We start from the raw sequence: 15,739 nt of genomic DNA, 5'->3' as shown, positions 1-15,739 counted from the left end.
TGTAAATGCCGGTCTCCCTCTTCTGCTGCAGATAATAATTCACTCCTCTGCACTCACATGTATGCATATTTAAAAAATGCTGAATGATTGATTTTGAAACAGAAATGAAAACTGCTTTGTAATTTAAAAAAAATAGCTGGGGCAGTTGAACCTTGAGGGGCATTCGGTTTATCTCCCATTGCAAACAGAGAAGGTATAGATTTCCGTGAACCCAAAAAGGCAGTTCTTGCCAGTTTAAAAGCCAATCAACTCCTTCCTAATCCTCGTATTCCGCAGAGGTAGCTCATTACAGGCAGCCTGTTCAGAATGGAAAAGTAGCAAAGCAGTGTCATCGATTATACTGTTTCAGGCCCATTGACTTCAGTGCACTTAGAAGGCTGTAACTCTCCTTCGAATGGCACTGTAAAACTTTGAGCTTTATCAACTGGTTATTGCTGTACAAGTACAAGTGCTTGTCAGAATAAGATTTTTCCCTGTGGGATTCTGTGTACCTGCGTTTATGCGCATGTGTTGGGAGAAGGATCAAAAGACCAAAAATTGGTAGACCAAAATTGAAGTTCGTGTCCTGAATGTTGAGAATGTAGGTTGTCTTCTACCATGATCCCAAATGCATGTGAATAGGATGGACATATTCCCAAACAAACATGGCCTCTCTCCCTTAGAGAGAGCTCTGAAATAAGTCTGTATGCAATGAGTGAAAGTTCTTGTTTTTTCCTTATAACAATCACCCTTTTCAGACATTATATTCCTGGTGCTGTGACTGCACCTACAGAATGAATAGACTACACTGGATCCTCCGGATATGTGTAGTTACCATGTCTTCTGATATGGGCAACCTGGTGCACACGTTGCCTTGGTACACATGTTGGCCCTTTCAAAAGAAAAAGCAATTGTGAATTATTGGTAGGATTGTGTTTAGCATATTTTTTCCCATATCCACAGTTAGTGCAACAACTGAACACAGCAACTGTGATTGGGCAAACTGTACTTATCACAGGGGAAACTGCAGCTCTACTGTCTTCCTTAGAGCGTCTAAGAGACTGAGAAACAGGCTCTATCCATAGAAATTATCAGCTCTGCTTGCAGGCAGAGAATGATATTGCAATGGGGACTTCTCTTCCTCAAATGGTTTGGATTTAACAGATAAATACTGGAACTTGATGACTATTCCTACATATCCTTGTAGAGACATTTAAACAGAATATCAGGTTTGCATTCATTAACTTAAAAGGTGACTTCAAAGGTAAGGAAATGTTTGGCGACCCTGGGAAATAAATTCGAATGAGGTCAGACTCTATTTGAGAACCGTAAAGGGGTACAGTGGCATTTCAGAGGCTGGCAAAGGAAAAGCTTTGGCCCCATGGTAAAACATCCCAGCATCTCCATTGAATCCCAGCATCTGCATTTAAAAAGGCCAGATAGAGGGGTGATGTGAAAGACCCCAGCCTGAAACAATTCTTTGAAAGTGGATTTTCCTATTCTGCACAGTAAAATCCAGCTTCAAAGTGGATTGAAAGTGGATTGAAAGTGCATTATTCTGCATGTGCGGAAGGGGCCTTGTTGAACCCACAGCCTAATTCAGTATAAGACAGCTTCATGTGTTTTCATACTCATGCATGTTCACATATGGTCTGGGTTTTTTTTAACTCTGCTTTTCCCTTTCTCTGTTTGCATTAAATAATATGCTAGCTAGCACACCTGCCTTATAGGTTGGATTACCCATGGGGCTGAATATTTTGCTATGTCTCACTTTATGCGCAATCTGAGTACATCCACCTCTGTAAATTATTTCCCTGTAGTTCTTCTGTCAGAATTTGTTACTTCTCTAGACTTAATTTTATAAAGGAGAAAATCAAAGGAAAATAACAGCTCAAGAGATGGAGGTTTGTGGAGAGGCGAATGAGAAGTGTTGCACGGGCAAAACCCTTGTGATGGATTAAGTAATATTGATTATGACATCATGTATTTCAAGTTATAGCTGAGTAATTCAAATGCGGTTATTGTAGGAATGAGAGTCTGAGTGGATGCTAGTTTCACAATCAACTTATCCAATTTTCAGAAGTTCTGTTTATAATAATAAATACCCCTCATTAAGTTAAGGATGGCTCTGCAACATTATTTAATATGTCTTCAATTACGAGGCATAGAACACAAATGCCTGAACAATGTAGTCACAATTTACAAGTGAAAAGGCGAATTATAACGCTCTTTAAATGCCTTTTAAGCTGTGTGTTTTTTATTATTTACTTCTGCTTTCTGATATCTTTCTTTAAAAGGAAACTGTATGCCAAATATCTTTTAGATAAGATTGTCGCCTGGATTTCCTTAAATGGAATATTGGGATGTAAACAAATTGGATTCAGGAAGGGCAAATCTACTTTGGACCAATATAGCCCTTAACTTATTAAGTACCAAGTATAAAGACAAAGGGAGGACCAAGTTGTATGTTGCCTTTTTGGATTTTAAGGGTGCTTTTGACTCCGTAAAGAGGAGTCTACTCTTGAAAAAAACGGAAAAAAATGAATATGCATGGTATGCTCCTAACCCTTATAAAAGCATTACATAAGGACACCACATGTCAGATAAAGTATACTCCCTCAGGGTCACTCACCCCTAAAATATCAGTCACAGGGGGTGTTAAATAGGGTTGTGTTTTGGTGCCAGTGTTATTTAATTTATTTTTGAATGATCTTGCTCCAACCCTGCTAGAAATTAATTTGCATGCCCCATGGCTAGGAAATGCCCAGATCCCAATTTTATTGTATGCAGATGATGCAATTCTTTTGTCAAGATCCAGAATTGGCTTAAAACGTATCCTCAACAAATGCAATGAGTAACAATTCTCTGGTACTGCAAAATCCAAGATTATGGTCTTCTCAAATGTATACAAGCCGGTTAGATGGTTACTAAATGGTAAGCCCCTGGATCAAATTAAACATTTCAAATATTTGGGCCTTAACTTCCATTTCAAAGCAAACTGGGCTACACAAAGAAATCGAGTGATTGCTGGAAGTAAAAACAGCATCATGGCTACTATACGTTTCTTTTACACTAAGGGCCATGAATTTGTTCCAGTGGCCATCAAAGTTTTCAATGCCAAGGTGGCTCAACAACTGCTTTATGGGGTAACACTATGGATAGGAGGCTGGGACCACTCAGTTGAGCTAATTCAATCTTGCTTCTTATATAAGATATTAGGTGCCCCCCATTATGTGCCATACATGACTGTGTTTGGAAACTGGTCAACATCTTCTTGAAACCAGGACCTTCAAGTTCTGGGTACGTTTATGCTCCAACCTGGAGGTCCTGAGTTTAATGCATGAGGTTTTGCCTGCCCTTCAAAGATCTGATTGGTGGGCTTGCATAGAAGCCAAAATACTTACTCTAGGTGGGTTACTTGAGGCTTTGGCAATGTTACCAGCCAATGAAATCCTTCAGAGAGGAGGTTGATTGACTAAAAGTACCAAAATCTAATCAGAGAAGCCAGTAAGTTGTTTCCCGCTCTACTTTGGAATCCACTCCTAGATAGTTGTATTAAATTCTTTGCCATGCAAGCTAACAGATCCCAATCAGTGCCGAGCCTGTACTTGTGCAAGATGTAACGTACTTTCATCAGCTTTGTTGCCAGGCAGACAGCTGAAAATTCCCCATCATGGGAGAGTTTGTAGATGCACAATGAATTGTGCAGAATCACTCGAACATGTGCTTTTGTACTGCCTTCTCTATGAGACAACCAAATTAAATCTTTTGCAACAGGTTCTGGCAAAGAAAAAAAGTTTGTCAGACCAACAAAAAAATCTTATACCTGTTGAATAATGAGGTTGCTAATATAACCGAGACAACAGCCAAATTTCTACATCTCACCATCATAAATTTATCCTTGGGTTTTAATTTGTGAATGTATTGGGAGTTTTATCGCTGCTTTTAAATGTTATTTAATTACATTGTTTTAAATGCTGTACACCGCCCAGAGCCCCCCGGGGAGGGGGCGGTATAAAAATCGAATAAAATAATAATAATAATAATAATAGGGGGTGGGGGGGGGGGGGGGTGGGGGGGGGGGGGGGTGGGGGGGGGGGGGGGTGGGGGGGGGGGGGGGTGGGGGGGGGGGGGGGTGGGGGGGGGGGGGGGTGGGGGGGGGGGGGGGTGGGGGGGGGGGGGGGTGGGGGGGGGGGGGGGTGGGGGGGGGGGGGGGTGGGGGGGGGGGGGGGTGGGGGGGGGGGGGGGTGGGGGGGGGGGGGGGTGGGGGGGGGGGGGGGTGGGGGGGGGGGGGGGTGGGGGGGGGGGGGGGTGGGGGGGGGGGGGGGTGGGGGGGGGGGGGGGTGGGGGGGGGGGGGGGTGGGGGGGGGGGGGGGTGGGGGGGGGGGGGGGTGGGGGGGGGGGGGGGTGGGGGGGGGGGGGGGTGGGGGGGGGGGGGGGTGGGGGGGGGGGGGGGTGGGGGGGGGGGGGGGTGGGGGGGGGGGGGGGTGGGGGGGGGGGGGGGTGGGGGGGGGGGGGGGTGGGGGGGGGGGGGGGTGGGGGGGGGGGGGGGTGGGGGGGGGGGGGGGTGGGGGGGGGGGGGGGTGGGGGGGGGGGGGGGTGGGGGGGGGGGGGGGTGGGGGGGGGGGGGGGTGGGGGGGGGGGGGGGTGGGGGGGGGGGGGGGTGGGGGGGGGGGGGGGTGGGGGGGGGGGGGGGTGGGGGGGGGGGGGGGTGGGGGGGGGGGGGGGTGGGGGGGGGGGGGGGTGGGGGGGGGGGGGGGTGGGGGGGGGGGGGGGTGGGGGGGGGGGGGGGTGGGGGGGGGGGGGGGTGGGGGGGGGGGGGGGTGGGGGGGGGGGGGGGTGGGGGGGGGGGGGGGTGGGGGGGGGGGGGGGTGGGGGGGGGGGGGGGTGGGGGGGGGGGGGGGTGGGGGGGGGGGGGGGTGGGGGGGGGGGGGGGTGGGGGGGGGGGGGGGTGGGGGGGGGGGGGGGTGGGGGGGGGGGGGGGTGGGGGGGGGGGGGGGTGGGGGGGGGGGGGGGTGGGGGGGGGGGGGGGTGGGGGGGGGGGGGGGTGGGGGGGGGGGGGGGTGGGGGGGGGGGGGGGTGGGGGGGGGGGGGGGTGGGGGGGGGGGGGGGTGGGGGGGGGGGGGGGTGGGGGGGGGGGGGGGTGGGGGGGGGGGGGGGTGGGGGGGGGGGGGGGTGGGGGGGGGGGGGGGTGGGGGGGGGGGGGGGTGGGGGGGGGGGGGGGTGGGGGGGGGGGGGGGTGGGGGGGGGGGGGGGTGGGGGGGGGGGGGGGTGGGGGGGGGGGGGGGTGGGGGGGGGGGGGGGTGGGGGGGGGGGGGGGTGGGGGGGGGGGGGGGTGGGGGGGGGGGGGGGTGGGGGGGGGGGGGGGTGGGGGGGGGGGGGGGTGGGGGGGGGGGGGGGTGGGGGGGGGGGGGGGTGGGGGGGGGGGGGGGTGGGGGGGGGGGGGGGTGGGGGGGGGGGGGGGTGGGGGGGGGGGGGGGTGGGGGGGGGGGGGGGTGGGGGGGGGGGGGGGTGGGGGGGGGGGGGGGTGGGGGGGGGGGGGGGTGGGGGGGGGGGGGGGTGGGGGGGGGGGGGGGTGGGGGGGGGGGGGGGTGGGGGGGGGGGGGGGTGGGGGGGGGGGGGGGTGGGGGGGGGGGGGGGTGGGGGGGGGGGGGGGTGGGGGGGGGGGGGGGTGGGGGGGGGGGGGGGTGGGGGGGGGGGGGGGTGGGGGGGGGGGGGGGTGGGGGGGGGGGGGGGTGGGGGGGGGGGGGGGTGGGGGGGGGGGGGGGTGGGGGGGGGGGGGGGTGGGGGGGGGGGGGGGTGGGGGGGGGGGGGGGTGGGGGGGGGGGGGGGTGGGGGGGGGGGGGGGTGGGGGGGGGGGGGGGTGGGGGGGGGGGGGGGTGGGGGGGGGGGGGGGTGGGGGGGGGGGGGGGTGGGGGGGGGGGGGGGTGGGGGGGGGGGGGGGTGGGGGGGGGGGGGGGTGGGGGGGGGGGGGGGTGGGGGGGGGGGGGGGTGGGGGGGGGGGGGGGTGGGGGGGGGGGGGGGTGGGGGGGGGGGGGGGTGGGGGGGGGGGGGGGTGGGGGGGGGGGGGGGTGGGGGGGGGGGGGGGTGGGGGGGGGGGGGGGTGGGGGGGGGGGGGGGTGGGGGGGGGGGGGGGTGGGGGGGGGGGGGGGTGGGGGGGGGGGGGGGTGGGGGGGGGGGGGGGTGGGGGGGGGGGGGGGTGGGGGGGGGGGGGGGTGGGGGGGGGGGGGGGTGGGGGGGGGGGGGGGTGGGGGGGGGGGGGGGTGGGGGGGGGGGGGGGTGGGGGGGGGGGGGGGTGGGGGGGGGGGGGGGTGGGGGGGGGGGGGGGTGGGGGGGGGGGGGGGTGGGGGGGGGGGGGGGTGGGGGGGGGGGGGGGTGGGGGGGGGGGGGGGTGGGGGGGGGGGGGGGTGGGGGGGGGGGGGGGTGGGGGGGGGGGGGGGTGGGGGGGGGGGGGGGTGGGGGGGGGGGGGGGTGGGGGGGGGGGGGGGTGGGGGGGGGGGGGGGTGGGGGGGGGGGGGGGTGGGGGGGGGGGGGGGTGGGGGGGGGGGGGGGTGGGGGGGGGGGGGGGTGGGGGGGGGGGGGGGTGGGGGGGGGGGGGGGTGGGGGGGGGGGGGGGTGGGGGGGGGGGGGGGTGGGGGGGGGGGGGGGTGGGGGGGGGGGGGGGTGGGGGGGGGGGGGGGTGGGGGGGGGGGGGGGTGGGGGGGGGGGGGGGTGGGGGGGGGGGGGGGTGGGGGGGGGGGGGGGTGGGGGGGGGGGGGGGTGGGGGGGGGGGGGGGTGGGGGGGGGGGGGGGTGGGGGGGGGGGGGGGTGGGGGGGGGGGGGGGTGGGGGGGGGGGGGGGTGGGGGGGGGGGGGGGTGGGGGGGGGGGGGGGTGGGGGGGGGGGGGGGTGGGGGGGGGGGGGGGTGGGGGGGGGGGGGGGTGGGGGGGGGGGGGGGTGGGGGGGGGGGGGGGTGGGGGGGGGGGGGGGTGGGGGGGGGGGGGGGTGGGGGGGGGGGGGGGTGGGGGGGGGGGGGGGTGGGGGGGGGGGGGGGTGGGGGGGGGGGGGGGTGGGGGGGGGGGGGGGTGGGGGGGGGGGGGGGTGGGGGGGGGGGGGGGTGGGGGGGGGGGGGGGTGGGGGGGGGGGGGGGTGGGGGGGGGGGGGGGTGGGGGGGGGGGGGGGTGGGGGGGGGGGGGGGTGGGGGGGGGGGGGGGTGGGGGGGGGGGGGGGTGGGGGGGGGGGGGGGTGGGGGGGGGGGGGGGTGGGGGGGGGGGGGGGTGGGGGGGGGGGGGGGTGGGGGGGGGGGGGGGTGGGGGGGGGGGGGGGTGGGGGGGGGGGGGGGTGGGGGGGGGGGGGGGTGGGGGGGGGGGGGGGTGGGGGGGGGGGGGGGTGGGGGGGGGGGGGGGTGGGGGGGGGGGGGGGTGGGGGGGGGGGGGGGTGGGGGGGGGGGGGGGTGGGGGGGGGGGGGGGTGGGGGGGGGGGGGGGTGGGGGGGGGGGGGGGTGGGGGGGGGGGGGGGTGGGGGGGGGGGGGGGTGGGGGGGGGGGGGGGTGGGGGGGGGGGGGGGTGGGGGGGGGGGGGGGTGGGGGGGGGGGGGGGTGGGGGGGGGGGGGGGTGGGGGGGGGGGGGGGTGGGGGGGGGGGGGGGTGGGGGGGGGGGGGGGTGGGGGGGGGGGGGGGTGGGGGGGGGGGGGGGTGGGGGGGGGGGGGGGTGGGGGGGGGGGGGGGTGGGGGGGGGGGGGGGTGGGGGGGGGGGGGGGTGGGGGGGGGGGGGGGTGGGGGGGGGGGGGGGTGGGGGGGGGGGGGGGTGGGGGGGGGGGGGGGTGGGGGGGGGGGGGGGTGGGGGGGGGGGGGGGTGGGGGGGGGGGGGGGTGGGGGGGGGGGGGGGTGGGGGGGGGGGGGGGTGGGGGGGGGGGGGGGTGGGGGGGGGGGGGGGTGGGGGGGGGGGGGGGTGGGGGGGGGGGGGGGTGGGGGGGGGGGGGGGTGGGGGGGGGGGGGGGTGGGGGGGGGGGGGGGTGGGGGGGGGGGGGGGTGGGGGGGGGGGGGGGTGGGGGGGGGGGGGGGTGGGGGGGGGGGGGGGTGGGGGGGGGGGGGGGTGGGGGGGGGGGGGGGTGGGGGGGGGGGGGGGTGGGGGGGGGGGGGGGTGGGGGGGGGGGGGGGTGGGGGGGGGGGGGGGTGGGGGGGGGGGGGGGTGGGGGGGGGGGGGGGTGGGGGGGGGGGGGGGTGGGGGGGGGGGGGGGTGGGGGGGGGGGGGGGTGGGGGGGGGGGGGGGTGGGGGGGGGGGGGGGTGGGGGGGGGGGGGGGTGGGGGGGGGGGGGGGTGGGGGGGGGGGGGGGTGGGGGGGGGGGGGGGTGGGGGGGGGGGGGGGTGGGGGGGGGGGGGGGTGGGGGGGGGGGGGGGTGGGGGGGGGGGGGGGTGGGGGGGGGGGGGGGTGGGGGGGGGGGGGGGTGGGGGGGGGGGGGGGTGGGGGGGGGGGGGGGTGGGGGGGGGGGGGGGTGGGGGGGGGGGGGGGTGGGGGGGGGGGGGGGTGGGGGGGGGGGGGGGTGGGGGGGGGGGGGGGTGGGGGGGGGGGGGGGTGGGGGGGGGGGGGGGTGGGGGGGGGGGGGGGTGGGGGGGGGGGGGGGTGGGGGGGGGGGGGGGTGGGGGGGGGGGGGGGTGGGGGGGGGGGGGGGTGGGGGGGGGGGGGGGTGGGGGGGGGGGGGGGTGGGGGGGGGGGGGGGTGGGGGGGGGGGGGGGTGGGGGGGGGGGGGGGTGGGGGGGGGGGGGGGTGGGGGGGGGGGGGGGTGGGGGGGGGGGGGGGTGGGGGGGGGGGGGGGTGGGGGGGGGGGGGGGTGGGGGGGGGGGGGGGTGGGGGGGGGGGGGGGTGGGGGGGGGGGGGGGTGGTGCGGGGGGGTGGGAGGGGGGGGGGGGGGGGGGGGGGGGGGGGGGGGGGGGGGGTGGGGCGGGGCGGGGGTGGCGGCTGCGCCGGGCGGGGGGGCGGGGGGGGGGGGGGGGGGGGGGGGGGGGTGTTGGGGGCTGGGGGGGGGGGGGGGGGGGGGCGGCCCATGCCGGGGGGGGGGGGGGGGGGGGGGTGATTCTTCTTCTTCTTCTTCTTCTTCTTCTTCTTCTTCTTCTTCTTCTTCTTCTTCTTCTTCTTCTACTACTACTACTACTACTACTACTACTACTACTACTACTACTACTACCATGGACCTCTTCTTGGTCTTTACTAGTTTCAAATTTTGTTGTTCTACAGAAGGCCAACGTGGCTACCCACTTGAAATTAACTTTGAATTTCTTGCTCCTGTTGTTTTGATCCATGGTTGTGGTGATATTAAGTACAATAATAGCAGATCCTCAGTCATATCTACAAATTAAGAGAAGCCAGAACTTAAAACTGTCTGAGGGAATGGCATTTGGCTGTTGTGAGTTTCTGGGCTGTGTATCCGTGGTCTGATAGTTTTAGCTCCTAACATTTTGCCTTCATATATGGGTCTGAGTCATGGGTCTGAGTCATGTCCCAGTAAGTTGTACTGCTCTTTGTGGAACAGTGAAAACACATCTTACCATGACATACATCTGAAGATGTCAGCCATAGATGTGGGAAAACAATAGACGCAAAACTACCAGATCATGGCCACACAGTGCAGAAAAACGGCAACAGCCAGTTGATTTCAGCTGTAAAACCCTTCGAGAAGACACAGAATGGTATTTATTTAGTGTACTATGGAAAACACATGGTAAGACCTATGACTTCTCAATGTTATTGCTCGTATGATAAAATTAGAAATGGTCATTGGGGTTTGTGTGAGATAATTTGATTGTGTGTATACATAGTATGAAAAATTCAGGGTTTTTTTAATGTGAGCAAAGCAGTACTTGAGATATCACCTATACTGCAGTGGCTTTATTTTAAAAAACCCTGATTGGTTTAGGTGCTTGATTGGTTTAGGTGCTATGATTGGTTTAGGTGTTATGATGGTTTGGAATGTTTAGTTGCTCTGGCAACATGGAAGTGAACAGTTTAGCTCCTGGGAGAGAAGGGAAAGTTGTCTGTTTGGCTGGAATTAAAAAGTTTAACTGGAAGAGAGCTGAGAAGGCTGATCAAGAGACATAGCTGCTCAAAGAAGAGGGATGAAATAGGTGTGGAAGTTGGTGGAGGTATGGGGTGGAACAAAGGAGGAGACAAGAAGAAAGTAGGATAGAGGCAAAACTTAGAAAGCAGAGGTGAAGCTGTTGGCAGGAAGGGAGTGGTCTGTCAAGGGAAGGACAGAAAGGAGCTCATGATTACTAGCTGCAGAGTCAAAGACCCTCGTGGGTTGTGGCTTCTGCTGTCATTGTGGCACTGTGACCTGGTAACCTCATGGAGGCAATGAAGGACAATGAACAGTAGGTGGCAGTGGCGGGTCTGAATTTCATGCAGTGATTTGAAACTAACCAGGCAACTCTTTGGCTGCAGGCTTCTACTTAGCAGAAGAAGAATGCCCTCTAGAAACTGAAGCAGGGATGTTTATGAGTGATTTTTTTCCAAGGAGGTTAAAAAAGCAACAGCATGTCATTTCAGTCTGTAAACTACTGAAGCTGCAACATGCCTGGAAGCATAAAAGAATTAGTCAAATTATGCTCGGTCGCAATGTGACTTACCAGAAGTAAAGATTCACACGTTCTCTGCAGCCTGAGGCACAAACCCATCTTCTCATTCCTACCATTCCAGAGTGCTTTTGTTTCGACCACTAGAATTGTTGTAAGATCTAAATAAAAGATGGTCCACACCCCAATTCTTTAACAACACATATCAAACCAATATCTTCATTCTGAAATGGGAACAAAGAACCTTGAGTTCAGCCATTCTTTTGTTATTGACCTGTGTGCTATCCATCTAAAAAGACTATGAAACATCAGCCAGGGGGGGAAATTCCATGATCAGTTACAAGAAATACCTCAAAAAGTAATGGGTAATGGATTAATGTCAAATTGTCCTATTCAGCAGACACACCTAACAAAAATCACAGTATGACAGTGAGCGCTCTTTAATTTACACAAGTTCTGGAAAAGATATGTAAATTATTGTGGAAAAGGGGGCATTGCTGAAGAGCCTACATGATGGTCGAGTGAGCAGAGATGAAAGGCCTACTAGCCCTTATGAATCCTTGGGTTCCCTATATGGCCTTTTCTGCACAATTCATTTAAAACATTTTGGGGCAGGAAATGAGACATTTCCTCCATGGAGTTCCACATTGTTTTTACTCCCAAACATTTTATTTCCAGTCTCAAAATGTTTTAAATGAATCCCCTTTATTGGCTAAAACATTTTGAAAACATCTTCAGTCGCTGTGCAAACTATTGACTAAGTTTCCCACGCTTCTCTGCTTCCCTGAACTTCTTCCTTGGTGCCATCTTCTGAGCTCACACAGTTCCCCCTCGCCTGTTTAGTTGCAGCATTTAGCTGTTTGTTCTTTTATTGAAGGGGGGGGGGGTGCAATTTGTCAAGCACCCTGTATGCAAGCAGTAGAGAATGCAGCATGAGGCTGTAAAGCATTGAAACATCGATTCCACACAGAACTTAAAAAAGGGGGGGGGGTCACAAAATAGCAACTAGGAATCATTTCAAAAGGTGACTGTGAACAAAGGGGAGAATTGAAAACATTTTACAAGCGTTTTAGATGATATGTTTGGAAAGGGCCTATGTCCATCTCAGTCCTATTCCCTGATTGAGATTTAATACCCAGGTATGTACTGGACCCAATTTGGATCAGGACTGTGGCAAGTTAGGATAAAGAACCTTCCCCACCTGCCCACGCCATTTTCCTGACTTGAAAAAGCCTGGGGAGCCACCTATCAGATGTATGCTATCAGAAGTAACAGTACTTAAAATTCTGAGTTCCTTATGGACTGTATCTAGCTCTGAGGTTAACAAACTTTTTTTTTTTTACACAAGAAAGCGGTGATTCATAACTTTGAAAAAAATGCGGGTTAAGAGAGGCCAAAAGCAGTGCTGGGCTCCCAGTAAAAGGATGAATGTCATAAATCATGGTGAGACTAACAATTTCCCACACTGCCTGCTGTGATCAAAGCAGAATGAACAAACAACACATGAAAGGGAAGGATTTAAAGCAAATTAATTTTGAATACAAATCATTATGACCTTCTCATCTGCAAACTTCATAGAAAAAGAATGAAATTTGTATGTAAACTGAGGTCTGATTTTTTTTATTGCCTAAGAAATATCTTAAATTCTAGATCTGAGTTTGGTTTCGGGTCATTCAACCTCCCCTCAGCTCTTCTTGCTTCAGCTGTGCAGTTTTTAACAATGTGAAGTATAGGGATCCAATTTTTGAGCAGAGGAAGAGGGTTTTTGTTAAAAGAAGAGGGTTTTTGTTAAACATACAAATGAGGATTTTTCTCTTGTCCTTGAGTAAAACAGTTCATGTTACAGTTCAATCAAGAGTGTGAAAATGGCGAAGTTAAGCTGCAAATAAAGAAGTATATTATGACAAGGAAAAGCTCATATTTGACAGGAATAATTTCATTCATTGCTGCTTGCAAAGGAAATTGCTGACCTGGCTGTAAGGTTAATAGAGGAAACAATGGATGTTTTGCATTTTTACAAGTGGTTCTGCAGAATTACTGCCAGAACCTCTGGACAAAGGAGTATTGAGTTCTACCGCCAAGTCTATATTTTAGAGTGAGGTTCAAATAATTAACTACTGATAAGGCTTTAAAAAAATCATAGCAGTGTATGCAAAAATAATTGTAAATGAGAGCTGTATGGAGAGCAGCATTTATTTATTGACTTCATTTAGAGCCCGCCTATCTTGCTAAGACTCAAGGCGCATTACAACTTAACACACAAGGCAGTAAGATTTCGGCAGACAACAATTACTCCCAAGTGACTGCAAACATTAGACAACATCGTGTTAAAAATACAAACTAATATAGACAATAAAGCAGGGGTTTCAGGATGGGAGAACAGTGCAGCAAAACATTACATACATAGAGTAAACAGTGTAATAACATGGGAGTACAGAATTGGAAAACAGTACAATAAACTTTTGCATGATATGTAGTGAACTCTGCCTTAAATTCTACTTGTACATTTCAAGGCAGTTTTTGGCCGGTTGGGAGTAGACAGGCAGAAATGTAGCATTGGCCTTACTTTTCCTTAATTTGCATTTATTCTGTTGTGCCAGTCTGAGCTGACCTACCTTTGTCATAACCGCTGACATTTGTGGATCAGTGTACATGCAAGGCAGCATGGAGTAGCAGGTTCGCAATTATCACCTTCTCGGCCGACATCTGCAAAATATATATAGGGTGGACACAGAATAGCCATCTTCCAAAGAGCCTGTCTCCAGCCTAAACACACTTCTTCCAACTCATCTTCCCAGAATTACAAGTGATCTATAGGTGAAGAGGTCAGTTCACCTGTGGAAATTGGCCACTCTGGAAGGCGGACTCTATGGCACTATACCTCACTGAAGTCCCTCCCCCAATCTCACCTTCCCCAGGCTCCACCCCCAAAATCTGTAGGTATTGGCCAACCTGGACTTGGCAACTGTAGGCAGAGGAGATAAGCACAGACTCCCAACCAAGGCCCCAATTAGCTGGGCATGAGCAGCTGTTGGAGTTGCTCCATGCAATTCTAACACATCCCTGATCAGCTCATGGTCTGATTATGAGTGTTGAAGAAGGTGAGTTTGTTTGCCAAGTAACTTCACTGAGAAATCTGCGGCATCACAAGGTAGAATATGGGTGGGATATACCCCCACATGGCTGTCTCTGAGAGGTGGAACGTAACTATACTCTTGTTTGGTTTTTTTTAAGTGTTCAACCTTTTTGAAATGTTTGATTCTTTGCACATCACCAGATTTTCCCTCTCCTTCCTGTTTGTCAAGAATTTCCCATTTTTTCTATTCCCCAACCTTCAGAGCAAATTATCTATTTAAAATCCTTTTGATGTGCAAGAGGAAAAAGCTTAACACCTTACCCAGAGACGTAACAATAACAAAGTATGCCTGCTAGCAGCCATGCTGCATAGATGCAACATAACCTGCAATAGTGTATAAGAAAACAGAAAACACTAACTTTGCGATTTGCAACGGATACTGTTCGTTTTACTAAAGAAAGGTCGTTTTGCTTACATCCTTTGTTCTAATTTTTAGCTTCTGCTATCTGTCAAAAATCTGCAAGTGGACTTTCAAAAAGAAGGACTAACGAGAGTGAGAAGGTGTCCCTGGAGTGCCAGGAGCTTGTCTCCTTGAAGGAAAGGATGGCCTTATATCAGGCAGCCGTGACTAAAGTGGAAAGCAGCAATGCCTCAGCTAACGTAAGATATCCATATTTTCCATTCAATCATTTCTCAATGTGCTCTTGACACTGCAGTCGTACTATTCATACAGTCAATTAAAGAGGCAGTTAGCAAGTTTGTTGTATTATAAGTGAATAAGTTCTCTATCCTGCAGCTTGCTTTTCATTGATGCATCCTGGGTTTTTGCAGCAACCCAGCCATGAACTTTCATACAGCAAAACCAAACCAGAGAGAGGAGGTTTTGGATAGTTTATCATTTGTAACCCATTAATTTCCATTCTGTTATTTGGCCTGTTGTCAAGCTCCCCAGTTACCCAGGCCTTTCACACAATCTAATGAAATGGTGACTTAATCCACCATTTGCCATATCCTACCAGTTTAATTTAGAAGAAGAATATTTTAGATTTTTATCCCACCTTTCTCTCCTGTAAGGAGACTCAAGGGCCCCTTCCGCACACGCAAAATAATGCATTTTCAAACCACTCTCACAACTGTTTGCAAGTGGATTTTGCCATTCCGCACAGCTTCAAAGAGCACTGAAAGCAGTTTGAAAGTGCATTATTCTGCATTTGCGGAATGAGCCAAGGTGGCCTACAAGCTCCCTTCCCTTTCTCTCCCCACAACAGACACCTTGTGAGGTAGGTGGGGCTGAGAGAGCTCCAAAGAACTGTGACTAACCCAAGGTCACCCAGCAGGAATGAAGGAGTGCGGAAACACATCTGGTTCACCAGATAAGCCTCAGCCTCTCAGGTGGAAGAGTGGGGAATCAAACCCAGTTCTCCGGATTAGAATCCACCTGCTCTTTACTATTAACATGATTAGCCCACTAGACTGAAGATCACCCTAACACAGCAAATGACTGACTTAGGAATACTGTTCCTGATGTGCACAAAAAGAAACAACCCAAATAATGTAAGGTACACTCTCAGCTCTTCTGAATCTTATCTGGTACTGGGGAGTTGTTCAGTCTTAACGCTGACAATGAGGAAATTGAAATTGTTCAAGACTTTCTATTCTTTGGCTCCATCACCAACCAAAGAGAGACTGCAACCAAGAAATCACAAAAAGATGGGCAACCCCACCCAAGAACACGACCCTACATTTGTAAGTGCAAGACTGTTAACCATAGGGTGTTTTGAAGGACATTAATTCAGAGGGTTGCCATGATCAGAAACAACTTGATGGCACTTAGTAGACACAATCGGAAAGTGTTGAAAATTAGTCATTATTATATTGGATGTACAAGGAGAAGTTTGATTAAGAGCTAAGCCCTTGGGTCATGCTAGGAAAGAGTAACTAATTCCTAGTGTGCTCAGAAAAAAAAACATAAATTGCTCTCTGCCAAAATAATAACTTGGGTCAGAGGGATCACCGCTGTGCACCTACTTGGGTGCTTATTTTCTATTCTAAACTGCTGACTTCCACTCTGCCAGTATGAACGAACACTCTGGAATTAATTTGTGCTAAGCTGCATATGAGAACTCACACCTACCATGC

General features: G+C 57.1%; 1 protein-coding gene across 1 annotated transcript in view; it reads left to right on the top strand.

Annotated features, from left to right (window-relative positions):
• Positions 1-15,739, top strand: part of XIRP2 (xin actin binding repeat containing 2) — a 164,464-nt gene that overhangs the window by 63,554 nt on the left and 85,171 nt on the right. Inside the window, exon 5 of the mRNA XM_048484477.1 lies at positions 14,097-14,260. Within this exon, the coding sequence (XP_048340434.1) occupies positions 14,097-14,260 (164 nt within the window). The remainder of the gene's footprint in view (positions 1-14,096; positions 14,261-15,739) is intronic.

The sequence above is a fragment of the Sphaerodactylus townsendi genome, linkage group LG02 (genome assembly GCF_021028975.2).
Source record: "Sphaerodactylus townsendi isolate TG3544 linkage group LG02, MPM_Stown_v2.3, whole genome shotgun sequence".
In the NCBI taxonomy this organism is placed as follows: Eukaryota; Metazoa; Chordata; class Lepidosauria; order Squamata; family Sphaerodactylidae; genus Sphaerodactylus; species Sphaerodactylus townsendi.
Note: the sequence above shows the minus strand (reverse complement) of the source record. Positions and strands in the feature narration are given on the sequence as shown.